Genomic DNA, 14,718 nt, shown 5'->3' on the forward strand with positions numbered 1-14,718 from the left:
TAATATAACAGATGGTTTGCTTGTAATATCCTTGAAAGATAAATCCATTGGTTACGCCGGACTTTTTTGTTTTATTTCAACTATGACCCAAGACTATCAGAAGGCGTAGGGCAGGGGGAAGAAAGCGATACAAGGACCAATGGCAGCTACAGGGTCTGAATCAAGACTTGGGTAAACTGGATTTGTCCACATTCCCTCGCATAGATGCCAGATACTGTACCTCCTGTGCCAACTTCTACTTCTGTGGAATCTCTTTCCAAACTTCCAGCGCTGCTCACAATGTTCATTAAATGAATGGCTGTCCAGGCAAAAGGCATTCGATACTTGCCTAGTCTTTGGCAAAACTGCTCTGCCTGGCATTTCAGTTTTTCCAACTTTTCCTTATTCTGTGAAGAAAATATTCAATCCAAGAGATTAAAAGGGGAAGAATAGGAACAAAGACTCATTTAGCAAAATCAGTAAGTAACAAGGGTATCTTTTCTAACTTGCAGTGATTTTGTGCTTCAATAGCACCTTCTAGAGGAGGATCACTCAGCGCTTGGCAATCAGACTTCTGCTTCACAAACTGCCGTCAGGCCAAGGGTACCAGACACAGGACAGCCTGAGGGTCAGAGCAGCTGGCTTCATGCTCTTAAACCTCCCGAAAAGCCTGTCAAATCCCAGTGAGCTCGTCTGCCCACTGCCCTTTCAAGAAAAGCTGAATTTTACTCTGTGAAGTTTGAAACGGTCTTGCTTAATGTGATTTTATGCAGCAGGTGCTCAGATCATCCAGAGTTGCATGGGAAACTGAAAATATTGTCGTACTCATTTTATTGAGGGAAAAAAAGGAGTAAGAAAGGACTTTTCCATAATTCTGCATATTAAAGAGCAATGTTTTGCTTTTGAAAGGTTGTCACCTACTAAGAAGTCCCCAGACAGGGTGCTGGATAACAACAGAGAGCTCAGTTGTTCACATTCTTCTAGTTCAGGACATGCTTATGCACCTTGCTGGGAAGGAGACCTTGAAAAATCGCCTTTTCACCTAAATTCCCAAGCACCCTGCAAATCCAATTCCAAATTTCACTCAGGCACATGTCAACTCACTGATCACAGGAAATGAAGTTTTTTACTTTTGTTATCTATATACCTGAGGTGAAAAATATCAATTTTTCATATTGTGGTGCAGTGATAGAAAGACAGAGACAGACAAAAAATGGGAACTTCTTCAGCTAAATAGACCTTTAGGAAGGTAAAACTTTGTTAGAGTTTGATCAAAACTAACAAATTAACATCACAGCTCCTTTGAAAAAAGCACAACAGAAAGCCTCTTAATCACAGGAAGGGTTGGCATCTCTCAGGATTTTTTCCTTCCTTCAGTTCTCACTATAACCTTTTAACGTTCCCTAGCTCAACCCAATTGTACATTAAATTAGGAACCATTTCTGAGGCTCAAAAGCATTGTTTCACATTCTACGTATACAAGGTTTCCTTTTCAAGCTCTCTTGTATATCTTACAAACTGGAGTTGTAAAACAACACACTTAAGCTCAAGTAACAGTAAAATCAGCAATTTGCTATTCTATAGCCACATTGTGTTGGAGAAAAACAAATAGCAGCCTGTGGGGGAAAAAAAATGAGGAAAGGTCATAGTCCAGGTGCCACCAAATTCTGCAGGTGCTACCAGCACTCCTGTTTGTTCCTCAACCCACCAAACCTGCAATTCCCACCCAGACTCTGATACACTTCGACGAGCAACAAGCTGCCAACTGCAGGGAATACGGCATTCTTCCCTGCGGGGAAACCTCTACTTTCAGTCCTGAGCAAAGGGCTTCTACAGCAAGGAGACAGGCTGCATTTAAACACGTGTGGGAAAGAGGAAGAATCTGTCAAACTGGAGCAGGTCCAGGGCATCCACTGCACATTAGAGGACAATGCCCAAGCTACTGAAGGCAGGAATTAAAGGGACGTTGCTAACGGAAAAAACAAATGCTAAAGTATAACGTTTTAAATCTACCCTTACTGTATGTAAAAAAGGATGGCTTTACCCTGCTGTTGAGTGTGGCCCTTCTTTAGAGTATTAGGAAAAAGAAAAATCAGCAGAAAATAGCAGAAAAAAAGAACCAGAAATGCACTGCAATTCAAAACCAGGCCCGATGGAGAATCTCCTGTTAACATATTTCATCCACTTTATAACCCTTCCAGAGGAAGGCAGAGGTACTGTGATGGGGTTAAGCTTCAGAAGCAATGGAAAAGTTGAAATTTTACTGGAAATTCACATGAAAGGCTGCCTGCACTTGACCCAGCTATAAGCACGCAGCTGATCCTTTGGGACAGGGAATCACAGATGACTGAGCTTGATGGTAACCACACATCTCCCCTGTCAGCTACAAAAACTGATGACCTTTAACTACTCTCCCCCAATAAGGCATCAAGATTCAAGGGTCTTTGACTCTTCCTTGGCCTTTAGAATTTAACTAGATTCTTAATTAAAAATGGATCCTTTTAACAACAGGAACAGTATCAATGGCTGTTAAGTCCAAGGTAAAAGAAAATAATGTTTAATTTGTTAATAACAAAATGCCTTAAAGTGCCTGTAGCCAAATTTAATTAAAACATCAAAAAATTCTTACCTTTGCTGCATCAGATTCTTTAAAAATCATATAAGGCTCTGCACACTCCCCAATATCTCCCTGCTGTAATACTTTTTCCAGCTGAGAAGGGAAAATGAACCATTATAAGGACACGTATCCAGCAAGGATTGTTAAATTAAACAAACACAAGGAAGCAAAAAACATTCATTCAGAAGAGATAAAGTTTCATTTCCCTTTGTGAGTCAGGGAACAAGCACTGCACTCAACTTGTTAGAGCCATTAAGTTCCCAGATCTCCACCTATAACTGAATCACGCATGTAAAATATAGGTTCAAAGGGAACATATACCACTTCACTTTGATTTGATCTGTCCTAGAGCCACTTTCAGCTCACTTTTAAGGTCTTAAAGACAGCTTCTGCTGTCTCCAGCATCATCATTTTCAGAATTCTGTTCTTATTTCTGTTCTCTGTATTAAGGACCTATTGCAGCAGCACAAGAAGGTGACTCAGATACACTCAGCTAAAACAAGCACTATTTTAAATCAGTGTGTTTTCAAATCAAATAACAAAATAATCAAACAATTAAAATTAGCAAAAGAGTAGATGTTTGCTTCTGAAGTCTCCAAGTCAGTCAAAGCCTCTTGAACACAAAACTGCTTAACACTCAGCTTCTAATAGAAATATCTCCCCTATCACATGCACAAAGACTGTTTCTTTCAGAAGCACCCTGGCCCTCCCTCCCACGCCTGCTACTGTGCACATGCTGTTACTAGATTAGAATATCTTTAAACTTCTCCCATGCTTATGAAGTGCCATTCATACTGGTCTATTAGTAGAACTCCAAAAGGCTACCACAATATAAAAACAAAGCTACTTTCCACCAAATCTTGCACTCCCTAGTGAGTTTATGCTAGCAATACCAGCTGCCTGAGAAGTGGTTTCCCAGTAAGACCCATGTGAAAATTCACCCAATAAGGCACGCTATACATCTGTCTTATTTATCCCTGACTCTATCCTTTTCATCATCAAATCAAAAAATCACTTCAGCCACCAGCTCCTCTTGGATCACTGGTTTTACAAGCACTAATGTGCAGTCACAAGCTCTTTCGGACAGATTGCCATCTCATAAACACGGGGTTCTCTCTTCCCTCTTATCTTGTAAAAATCAGAAGAGTGGATATGTGTGCACAGGCAGAACGTGATTTTTAGCAGGAATTCAGAGAATCATACCAGAAATTGGAGATCAGAATATGCTCCAATGCTACTGAAAGCCTTATTCTCACCTGGGACTGTTTTGTCATGCCACAAAGCCTTAATTCAATTTCAAAAGCTTATTCCTCATGTCAGAAGCAGTTCAGGAAGAACTTGCACAAAACATAGCCCTTAGCTAGCAGGCAATGTAACCACCGCCTGTGAACTGAGAGCACATATCGAACTCCTCTTTTTATAATAGGATGATTTTTATGGAGAGACCAGCCAAAAAAACCTGATTCAAATGCCAATCTGAACTAGTAACATTTGTCCGCTCATTGAGTCAAATGAAAGAAGAGAAAATAACTTTTATCTTTGTATACTTTATTTCAGGAGTGACCAATGTGGCATTTTATTTCAGTTATGGATCTCACTCGCTTAGCAATTTCGATTCTTAAAGACATTTGAAAATCTGGCTTAAAGGCATATATCATTTTTGAAATGAGATTCAGATCAATATATATTTTTAAATCACTCACTTATCTATCATCTTAAGCAGTCAGCACATTGTTTCATACAAAAACCAAGGTCAAGCCCCAGAAAGCAGCTCTGTATCAAGCAAACCTTTGTACTCTTTTCAGTTTTACAATAATACAACAATGCATATCTCCACTGAACTGTTTCTGTTCCCAAGGAACTTAACATACTAAGTGAGAATTCTGAGAAACAGAATTCTGTGGTGCCAGTGTTTAGACTTTTGAGAAGAGAGTTCTGCTCTCCAAGTGTAAATAAGAAGCCAACTGGTCAGCCAGACTTGTTTATATTTTATTTTAAATAGAAAACAAGAGACAGTAATAATTTAAATTTCTCTGGCATTTCTTACCTTTATTACCAGAAAGACATCTTGAGAGGGATAAGTGATAGAAAAGATGGCAGATCTGGCCAGCGTGGATATAGCAGCAGGGGGGACATGTGGACGAAGCATTCCCTTCATTTGTTCAGAGTTTAAATCAAAGTAGAAATTTTCTGAAATCTAAGGAAGAAGTTAGGTAGCTTCAAGCATTAGTTATTTTTATTTTTGGTAAACTCTTCATAAACACAACAGACAATTTCAAAAAAACAAGTAAAAAACCAACCAACAGCACCTCCTTTCAAACCATGTGTAAAAATTAAAAAAAAGGCCCTTTCATTAAGAAATCAAGGCAGGCCAGTGGGAAAGGAGAAAGGAAATGGAGCAAACAATACATACTACCTATAACATTTCCTCCAGCTCCTGTAAGGTATGTAGCTCCATCACAGGACTAGGAATTACTGTCTGAACTGAAAAAATCAAAGTATCGAAATAGAAAATGATCTTGAAGATCATTCACAGAAAAAGAAAAAACAACACATCTTGAATGACAGACAGTGAGCTTTCTACGCTGAAACACCAAATCCTTGACTGTATCAAGGTTTTGAAGCCAAAATGAATGTAAGCTGGTTATCAACACCAGAGGTCACTAAAGAACTTACTACGTTAGAGAAAAAAAAAATGGAGTAATAAGATGATAAAATTGGCTTATGAAATGTGATTTAAATATTAAACAAAGTTCACATAATATTCCACACACTCTCATCTACATAACTTAAAACTCAATGCATTAAATTCAAGTCTTAAAGAGATAAATGTCAAAATGCATATTTTTAACATTTTTCTCTCTACTACTGCTAATATCTTGAATTAGGAAAACTAAGAGACTCTTCAAATATTAAATATAGAACATAAATAGAGGAATAAATGTATTTTGCATTCCCTATAACTTAGATCTTGAAAATACTGCTCAGTTTTGTTTTGATTTTAGCAATTTTAGCATGTATGACTTTCTTGTGCATTATTAAAATGTTACTTGGACACATACCATGCTGAATGATGAAAAAGAGATTAAGGAATTCATAAAAACTTAATCTAAATAAAAGGTTTCAGTTACTTAAGTTCTCTCTGGGGAAGAGACTTTTGAAAGCCAAGATTGGACAATATATATATTCTGATTTCAGGCACTCACATATTCGATAATATTTTTAGAAAAGTGGTTATACTTCAACTGTTTTACTGAGCAGAAGAAGAGCACACAAGATGGTTCATGAAATGCCTTCATCATTCTTCCAACCACTAGTATGTCACTGTCTTCATAAAGGTTTGTTTCCAGAATTAGTTCCTCCCTTTTTTTATATACAGGTTTGTAATGCTTCAATGGAAATCTCATCACTCCAGTAATTAAAAACCTACCTTTTTCTTTTCTTTAACATCATACAAAGCCAAACTTGCAAAAATGGGCTCAATTTCTATTTCAAATCTTGAAAGAAAGAAACACATAAAATCAGTTGAATTGCATTTTGTAAGAAAGAATAATGTACCCTGTCCCCAAACCCTTCCTGGGTGATGGCCGAGATGCCAGGACCAGCTGAGCTAACCCTAAGGGCTTGCTCCTGCTGGAAAGGGATTTTGTTCCCCATTTCTCCCGACTCCTCTCCTCTCCTGTCCTGCTTCCTCTGCATCGCCTCTGCTCGCCTCCACCAAAACGTGCTCCCAGGACCTTCTAAAAGCCTTTTCAGCTCATTGACCCAACAGAAAGGTTGGGATTAGGGTCACAAGACATAAAGCATACTTCTATAAATGCTTTTATCTTCTTCAAGTGTCGTTTGAAAGCTAAGTAAAGCAACCTAACAGCTTCCTTAAAGGGAGAGGAATTATTGGGATAGCTGGACCACTTAGGTCCTCTGATTACCTTGAGAAGCTGCCCTGTGTGCTAATTTACTATGCTGACCTGTTGATACGGCTAAATGGCCTCTCAGCATTACTGACCAGAAAGCTCCTTCCTCTGCAGAGTCAGCGAAAAAACTAACCTACCAAATAGACCTAAACTTATTGTTAAATCACCTGGGAAGTTACAGAAATTAAAAACCCAACATTCAAAACTTGTCCCAACACCAAAGCGAGCAGGGGCTGAAATGCCATTCTCCTGTCTGCACAGTCTTGCCATGAAATGACTGCCCAATCCACGGTGGGACACCTCCATGCACCCAGTCCTTGCACAGAGCTCTCACCTTTTCAGCCTGGAACTCCTTCTGCCAACAGGGAGAACAATATACAGGAGTGCATCATCAAACGGGTATTTTCTCTAGTTTTGCAACAAAGGTGAGATTCACCTGAAAATGACCCTGCTTAGGTCATCTTAGCCTTCTCCCTGGAGGAGACACTACCTACTTCTTTTTGTGCCACTAAGATAGCACGATCTTGGATGCTCCCTATTAAAACTGTAAGTACAGTTTCAGAGATTACTGTGGTACACAAACAAGCACATACTTGGGCAGATCTGCTACAAATTTACCATCAGCAAGAGAGATGCTTAAATAGCAGAAATCATTAATTTCCAGCATCTAACTTATTTATGCTAAAGACACCATCCTTTGGAGAGGAAGCTCCACTGCTACTGTATATTATGTTGTTCCAGTTCATAAAAGGCTGCAAAATCAGTTCATCTCTATGGCTATATTAGGTCCTGGAGTACTCTACGAGCAGGAGATATGTCCCACACATATATCTCAGTTATGAGCCGCAATGTAGTCTAACTGGAGCTCTCTAATAAGAAGGGTTGACCTAACTGAGGACACAGAAGATGAATACAGCAGTGTGGAAAATCAGTTTTGTACTTTATTTCTCCAAGGGAATAACAGTAAAATTTTACCTTGTGTTATTAGAGAAGAGTTATAGGCAATGAACCAGCTGCAGGTAACCCTATATTCAGGAGCTCCACTTCATTAAACTTGTTTAACAGGTTTCTATTCCTCCAGTTAATGCTTGCTAAGTATATAAAGTCTTCACTCTTAAAGGGACACAGTCAAGGTTGTTGAGCCTAAACTTCAGCAAATCTTTGGTTGTCTTATGTTTTAAGGCTTAAGCATTTTTAATCTCTTTTTTTTTGCCCCTCCTAAACGTCCTTGTTACAGAGCTGAACACCAATCACTGGCCAACTTCAGAGCCCTGAATGAGCAGAGTGAAGCATGCGTGCTAGTAACATGGAACAGGTCACAGCTACGGACTGGCTGAAAAGCAACGCAGAGAAAAGCCTTGAAGATAAAAGTGATGCACAGTACTGTGTAACTTATCCTTTAGAGACTAACCTTTAAGCCCACGACCAACCGACCAATGTTACATCCCTTCAAGGGTAGTAAACAAGGCAGTAGAGTTATTCCAGACGCACATGGATACAACAGCAGATTTAAATTCTGAATTTCTGTAAAGCAGCTGTCTGTTGGAGCAATACTTACTTAAGGGACAAACACTTCACCAGGAGTCTTTGGCCAAAGTGTTCTTTGGGTACTTCAGGGACACTAAGTCGTTCTATAGGCTCCTCCTGAAATTCGTCACAGGAACAGCAGTTTAGAGACACGACACTTGTACAAACCACTAATACCATTATGACGCAAACATATGTATCACTTTTTTTTTTTTCTTCCCTAAGACAATAACACCAATTTAATCTGAGGCTTACCAGCATGTTGCATTCATCAGCAGCTATAAATATGCTAAATTAAATCCCTTTAATGTTTCTACATTATTCAGGATTGCATAACCATAAAGGAAAACCAATCTTCAGAAAGTAACATCTATGGCAAGATAGTATTCTAAAAAACATGCAACCTGCAAAACAGCTAAGGTTCTCATGGATATTAAACATAGGTGATCTTAACTCCTTTAAATCTGTGGCAGACTGACAATTTTCACATTCCCTATATCCTTCACTTTTCTTAGTCTCACCCACATGTTTATAAAAATACCTCATCTGGTGCTGGATGTAGTGCAAAAAGCTCCTTATGCCTACTGGACTTCCTCTGATCTTCGTTGTGGTGGTCAATCTCTTCATTTGGGGTTCGGTCCAGTAGGTTTGGGAGAAGGGCGTCTGGGAGGGAGTTCTTCAGATCAAAAATACTGCATGCCCAGCTGCCCCGGGGAGTATCGTCAATCGACATTGAACGCCGCTTAAGGTCATCCTGAGATTCAACAAATTAAAGGCAACTTATAATGGGAAAGGGACTGCACTTTTAAAATGCGACTATAAATTAGGTTTTATGTAGCAAGGTTTTAAAGGTACATTACTTGTTCATCCTGGTAACTGTTGCCATCTGGAGCTTCATCAGACTCAAAGATCTGTTTGGGGAGCCCCTTTTGCCTCTCTTTCTGTTTGTCTAAAGTGTTGGGATTAAATCCAGTTCCCAGCTTGTGATATCTGAAAACAAAGTATTTCAAATGCATTCTTAGCATCCTTTTTGACCCCAAACCCAGAAGCAGAATTACAGAACAAACCCAGTATGATCAGCACGAGTCCTCTCAAAGCATAAACTGCTCTCTGCAAACACTATTTCCAGTCACCCTCCACTCTATTATTACCCACTCTAGCTGGGTAATAATCCAACCAGTATTCCAGTACTACAACGAGACTCTGTTCAACTACAAAGCAATCCTGGTTGATGTCAAAAGAAGCAACGTGTGATGGTGATGCCAAGCTTAAAACAGGCCAAGAACATGGGGATGGAAGGCCAGTGGTTCTGCTGGAGCAAGAACTGACTTGGAGCAGACACTATTAATACCTTTAAAACCAAAACACCAACTTCAGGTAGGACTGCACAAAGCGCAGAAGTCCTGAGCACCTCTGGAAAACATGTAACTTTCCAACCCCAACTAAAATGAGCATCTTCCTAGGGCATCTTTATAAGCAGAATCGGGTCCTTCAGAGCTTCCCAGGGTGTAAGAGTGCTTGCTAGTAAACAGTCTGTCTACTGTCGCTGACAAGATCAGATCTCTTTGACTAACAAATTTTTGGATACCAAATGGCACTATGTCTATATTTACACACGCATATGGCCAGAGCCACAGGCTCCTTACAATACACACTCTAAGTCAGTTCCCAAAGTAGTGCTGGGGTCACATCTAGAATTAATTGTTCTTACCCTGTCCTGTTACTAAAGTTATCAGAAAAGGATGCACAGACATGTGAAAATCATGGATGTGCTAGCAGTAAATAATGAAAGGGAGGAGAAAAGGGAAGAAAGCGTTTTCCTCGCTAGGTTTTATTTCCTGAGAGCTCAACTTTCTGTTATAATCCTCACCTGGATGTCTGCATTTCAATCACAGCCCCACCAACAAGCATAAATTCATTCTAGATCAGACCTGAGTTCCGAGATGCCTGTGATCATTGCTGCCATCAGTTTAGCAAACAGAAAGTATACCATAAGGTTGAAATAAGAATATGCTATTGTTTTTTCAGGACAGTGAAGAAAGCTTATTTACCTTTTCTAATACTACTAAAGTAATCACTGAATGGATGGATTTGTCTGCTCCCCAAAAACATTTAGGTTACGAAGAACTGTAGACAGAGATTGAAATAAAGAGTATTTCCCCTGAGGTGGGGGAGAGAAAAGGATGGCGCATCAGAAGCCATACTATTCTAAAGCTAGAAGAGCTGGATTTTGTGCCCACAGAACTAGCCAAAGCACTTGTAACCATCCAGTAGGATGGATTAAGAGAAACCTGTTACCATCCTCACTTGAAAAACAATTCTATCCTTCCCAGATAGACTTTCGGGCTCTTCCCCTGCTCCACCAGTAACCCTTCTGTTTTTACCCAGTCCAGTGCCATGTTTTTATCCAAGTAAAAACTTCTGTGAATGTTTATGGAAGTGCCTCTCCTCCTCTGAAGGGGCAAGAAAACCTTTGACTGTAGTTCAACAACCACTCAGCACATCTTCAACCCACTCAGGCAACTCTGATGTCTTCAGCTTCATGTCATGTCTTCCTTGACACAGAACTCAACCTGGAGCTGATCTGCACAGGACAGAAAGCTCTACGGCCTCCAACTGAACCTCCTCAGTGCAGGAATCACAGCCAGGTATGCCAGATACCAGTGGATGAGAAACCAAGAGGTGTGCTGGCTGCGGGGGTCACATTGTCCAAGCCTACTGTGCTGTCTAGACTCTGCCCACAAAGGCTGGGAGTTAATAAAGCATCTCTCTCTCTCAGGTTTCCTTCTGGGTTGGGTGGGGGTTTTTTTTTTTGGTATGAGATTACAAACCACATTTTTATTAGGTCATCTTAACACTGCCAAGCATATCTTCAGCATCCCCTGAAGTGGTTCTCAGGACAACATTAAACCAGTGAATTGTAGCAACTGACACAAGGGCAGAGATGTAGCTGTAGTCAAGTCATTTGTAGGTGATGCGCATCACATGGATCACTTACTCCTTGACAGTAGCTCTTGAAGTCATCAGACTTTCAATCAACCGAGAGAGTGTATGCTCCAAGTAAAGCTACTCAGAAACCTTCCTGCTAATTTGCATAAATTAATCAATGCATGCACATTCTCTAAACTGTTAACTCATTAGGTAAATGTTGTGATAGTCCAAATAGTAACAATTATTTAAATTACGTACTTTCTCAGAGTCTCTTTGGGAACAAATGAACGCTGCAGAGGGCACCTTATCTATTAGGTGGTTGTGCCTGCACATAAATCTTACATCATTACAAAATTAATACAACTTCTCTCTAAAAAGAGCTAAAAAAATATGGAACAAATAAAGAAACAAATGCTGAAAGTAATTCTACTTGTTCACATTCCCTAATTTCTCTACCATTCTAAAGGAGCAACCGTTAACTAAAATGGCCTAGATTTTCAAAAATGCCCCAAGGGCTTTTGACATCTGAGATCTAATTTTCGAAACACAAAGCACCATTTCAGCTAAACACAAAGCATCAGTTCAGCTGAGCTAGGCAACTAAAAGCCAGGGCACATGGAATCAGTAGCCTGGACTACAATTTCTGAGCCTGCTCATACCAGCTAGCCATCCTGCAAAAATTTAAATATGAAATTAAGCTGACAAATACCACAGGGAAACTCACTTTCTGTTCACAATCGCCCAGTCTTCCGTGTAACTTCTTACACAGTCCCTCACATGAGGGTCCATCTCACTGTTAAAAGAATAAAAACAGACACCTTCAAAATCACAGACATGATAATGACTTCTTAAACATACATGCTTCCACTGAGGTCTGTATTTGCTCTTTCAGGCATTTATAGACAAAAATTCCAGGCTTCAGCCTTGCAGATAACTCAACAATTAATTCCCTTCAGCGAGGTGTCACCCCGTCACCTCCTACCTCTCTTCAGGCACAGCCGACACAAGCGTTCGACATTCTCGGGGGGTGTACACAACCTCAATGTCATCGGGAGGAAACTCAAGCAAGTCTCTCAGGGGTCCGGACTCCCCTGCAATTGGGTGTGTAATAAGGTAGTCCTCCAACTCAACCGGGTCCACTGCTTCTGTAAGAGGTACCTGGGAAAAGACAAACAATGGAAGGGTCTTAAAACAAGGTGAAAGAAAAAAAGAAAAATCACATGCACGGATTCTACTTTGGTTTTTAAACCAGCCCTTCTGCCTTGTTGAGGAACCTTGATCTAACGTCAGACGATAATTAACCCTAGTGGTGTTAACCGTAGCTAATATACATCACAAAGCTGTTTTTCATCTCTTATCTGGTGCTTCTCTGGATATTTCTACAATGCATACCATCATCATCTAAATAAATACAAATAAAAAAAAGGATTTTCATCTATTTCAAGAAATTCATCAGTTTGCATCAAATGAAAATTTTGCACTTTATTTCCCACGTGTATTACTTTGGATTTGTTTTTGCCATGCTCTGATCACAAAGGGAACCTTCACCCCGATCCAAGATGCAAGAACCCTTTCACCTCCAGGCACGGCCCCCAGACAGGAATCCAGAGCAGGGGCTGATTTACTCAGGAACTCAGAAAGCCACAGAACTCTAAAGATTAACATTATTTTGAATTAAACCACTTCTCTGGGGAACACAAAACACAATGGTCGCCTACCACAGGTACAAGTTTAACCACCTCTTCTCCCTAACGTGTAGGGCCTTTAGTGCCATGATGACTCGGCCCACGCCAGGAAGGGACGCTGCTCTAAATAAAATGGATACTTAAAAAGCATCTTTACTGGGCACAAAGCTTGTACTCAAAGCACAAGGAATGACTGAACAAACACACATGCAGGAAAACAGATTTCACTGGCAGTACTGATTTCACCATACTGAAAAAAGTGAGGTTTTTTTCAGATACGTGAAAAAAAGTTGCATAAATTGGACACATACGCACATTGCATAACCGTATTTTTACATATGTATATTATGTAAATACATATATATATTCTGAGATCATTATGCTATGAGGCTGTACATCAACACAGACATTAAGAAAATGAAACACTAAAAACAAGTTTTGAGGAACCTGTCTCTACAGCAACTAACAGATTTCCTAGAATTCTCTGGCACATCCCAGTGAGGCTGAGTGGTTTGAGTTACAAAAACACATCAAAATTCAGCAATTTTTCTCTACTACTTCCTCTTTCCTGTTATCCAGATGATTTCTGTGGGACAGGGAACTATCCTGTAGCTTGTCTTCTGTTGGCAATGACTTTAAAAAGAACGCTGACTATTTAAGTTTTTAATGCGCTTCTCAAAAAATTTGCTATACCAATCCCAAATCCCAGTTTTTAAACTTCTATTGCCAAAAAGTTTTGAAATGAATTGACTTTTTATTCAAGGAAAAAAACTTGGCTAACACAGAGGGTATTGAAAGAATCTCTCCTACCGCAGCCAACTGCAATGAATACTGCAATTTTCTTAAAATACAGAAGGCAAATCCTTAAGCAGAACAATGGCATGACTCCAATGAAGTCAGGTGAGTTGGACCAGATGACTTTATGCCAGATAAGAATCTGGTCCACCAAAAAAATAACATGTCTAGAAACCTAGTATTTAGTTCTGCAATTTAGGTAAAAGATACAAATGCATTTACGTGTCAAGAAATGCACCATCATCATCATCATCTATTTTAACTCTGACCCCATAACCTTTTTTCCCCTTTTAATCCTGAATTCTTGAAATGAACTTCAAGTATGTGATTTGGAGAATTTTCGAAAATACAAACCAGATACTTTTAACTGTTTTCATCACTGCAAAACTCACAAGGAGCAGAACTTGTCATTGCTCCTTCCCACATTACAGTTAACGTGTCATCACCTCACACTATCTGTTTCTTACATACAGATAGACCAGCTCCGTTTGGCACTCGATAACTGACAAAACATACAGCAGTGAACTGTGACAGTTTATTATTCAGGAATTGCTAAAAGTGCATGTTTTCTCAGAAGAGCTGCTGCATAATACTACTGCTACTTTGTGCAGAAAAATCAATAAACCTCAAAACCAAAGAAGAGTAAGAACCCAGAAACGGAGACTCCTTGCAAATGAAGGTAAAAATAACAAAATTGCTGGGCAAGAGGCAGAGAGGCGCTGGGTACCATAGGTGCTGGGAAAAGGCCCTCTCATGGCCGGTCCCCACCCACGCAGCGATGCACCTCTGTGCTGGACACCGGTGGCACTGGAAGGCCAGAAGGTTAAGGTAGCCTCTCAGAGTCACTTAAAGCTGCTTAACTGACCCTATTTTTAAGCCCTAACATTTTAAGACTTACTTTTACTCCTCCTGCTGACCTCCCTCCCACGCTGGCAGCTCCAAAGCGGAGGCACCTTCCAGTGCATTTGCTCAGCAAAACCGAGCGGATCATGCGAGTGTTGTTTCAATCCATGTGAACTCATTGACCTGTTCATCTCCCCAGGCTAACGAAGAGGAACCTTTTCCTCATTCCCTGCGGATCTTCTTAACCCCTTCATCCTGATAAACATTATAATATCACAACAGACGAGGAAAAAAACCTCTGCATTAATGCAAATTTGAGGGGGACACACAGGACCGAGCGGAGACTGCCGCTGCCCCAAATGTACCATGTTTCCCCATTCCTGGCATTTTGCATCTCAAATTTCACTTGTCCAAAAGAGCGTTGTAA

General features: G+C 40.1%; 1 protein-coding gene across 14 annotated transcripts in view; it reads right to left on the minus strand.

Moving 5' to 3' along the window:
• DOCK7 (dedicator of cytokinesis 7) overlaps nucleotides 1–14,718 on the minus strand; it is a 108,489-nt gene that overhangs the window by 72,380 nt on the left and 21,391 nt on the right. For all 14 annotated transcript variants that reach the window (XR_008577986.1, XM_054832975.1, XM_054832973.1 and 11 more), the window contains exons 3-11: nucleotides 11,951–12,126; nucleotides 11,693–11,761; nucleotides 8,898–9,027; nucleotides 8,579–8,791; nucleotides 8,069–8,154; nucleotides 6,027–6,093; nucleotides 4,644–4,793; nucleotides 2,609–2,689; nucleotides 221–386 (exon numbers count right to left, since the gene is read on the minus strand). Coding sequence is in view for 13 of the 14 variants with exons in the window: in XM_054832975.1 (XP_054688950.1) it covers nucleotides 221–386; nucleotides 2,609–2,689; nucleotides 4,644–4,793; nucleotides 6,027–6,093; nucleotides 8,069–8,154; nucleotides 8,579–8,791; nucleotides 8,898–9,027; nucleotides 11,693–11,761; nucleotides 11,951–12,126 (1,138 nt within the window). In the remaining variant the exon portion in view is untranslated. The remainder of the gene's footprint in view (nucleotides 1–220; nucleotides 387–2,608; nucleotides 2,690–4,643; nucleotides 4,794–6,026; nucleotides 6,094–8,068; nucleotides 8,155–8,578; nucleotides 8,792–8,897; nucleotides 9,028–11,692; nucleotides 11,762–11,950; nucleotides 12,127–14,718) is intronic.

This window comes from Grus americana, chromosome 8 (assembly GCF_028858705.1).
Source record: "Grus americana isolate bGruAme1 chromosome 8, bGruAme1.mat, whole genome shotgun sequence".
In the NCBI taxonomy this organism is placed as follows: Eukaryota; Metazoa; Chordata; class Aves; order Gruiformes; family Gruidae; genus Grus; species Grus americana.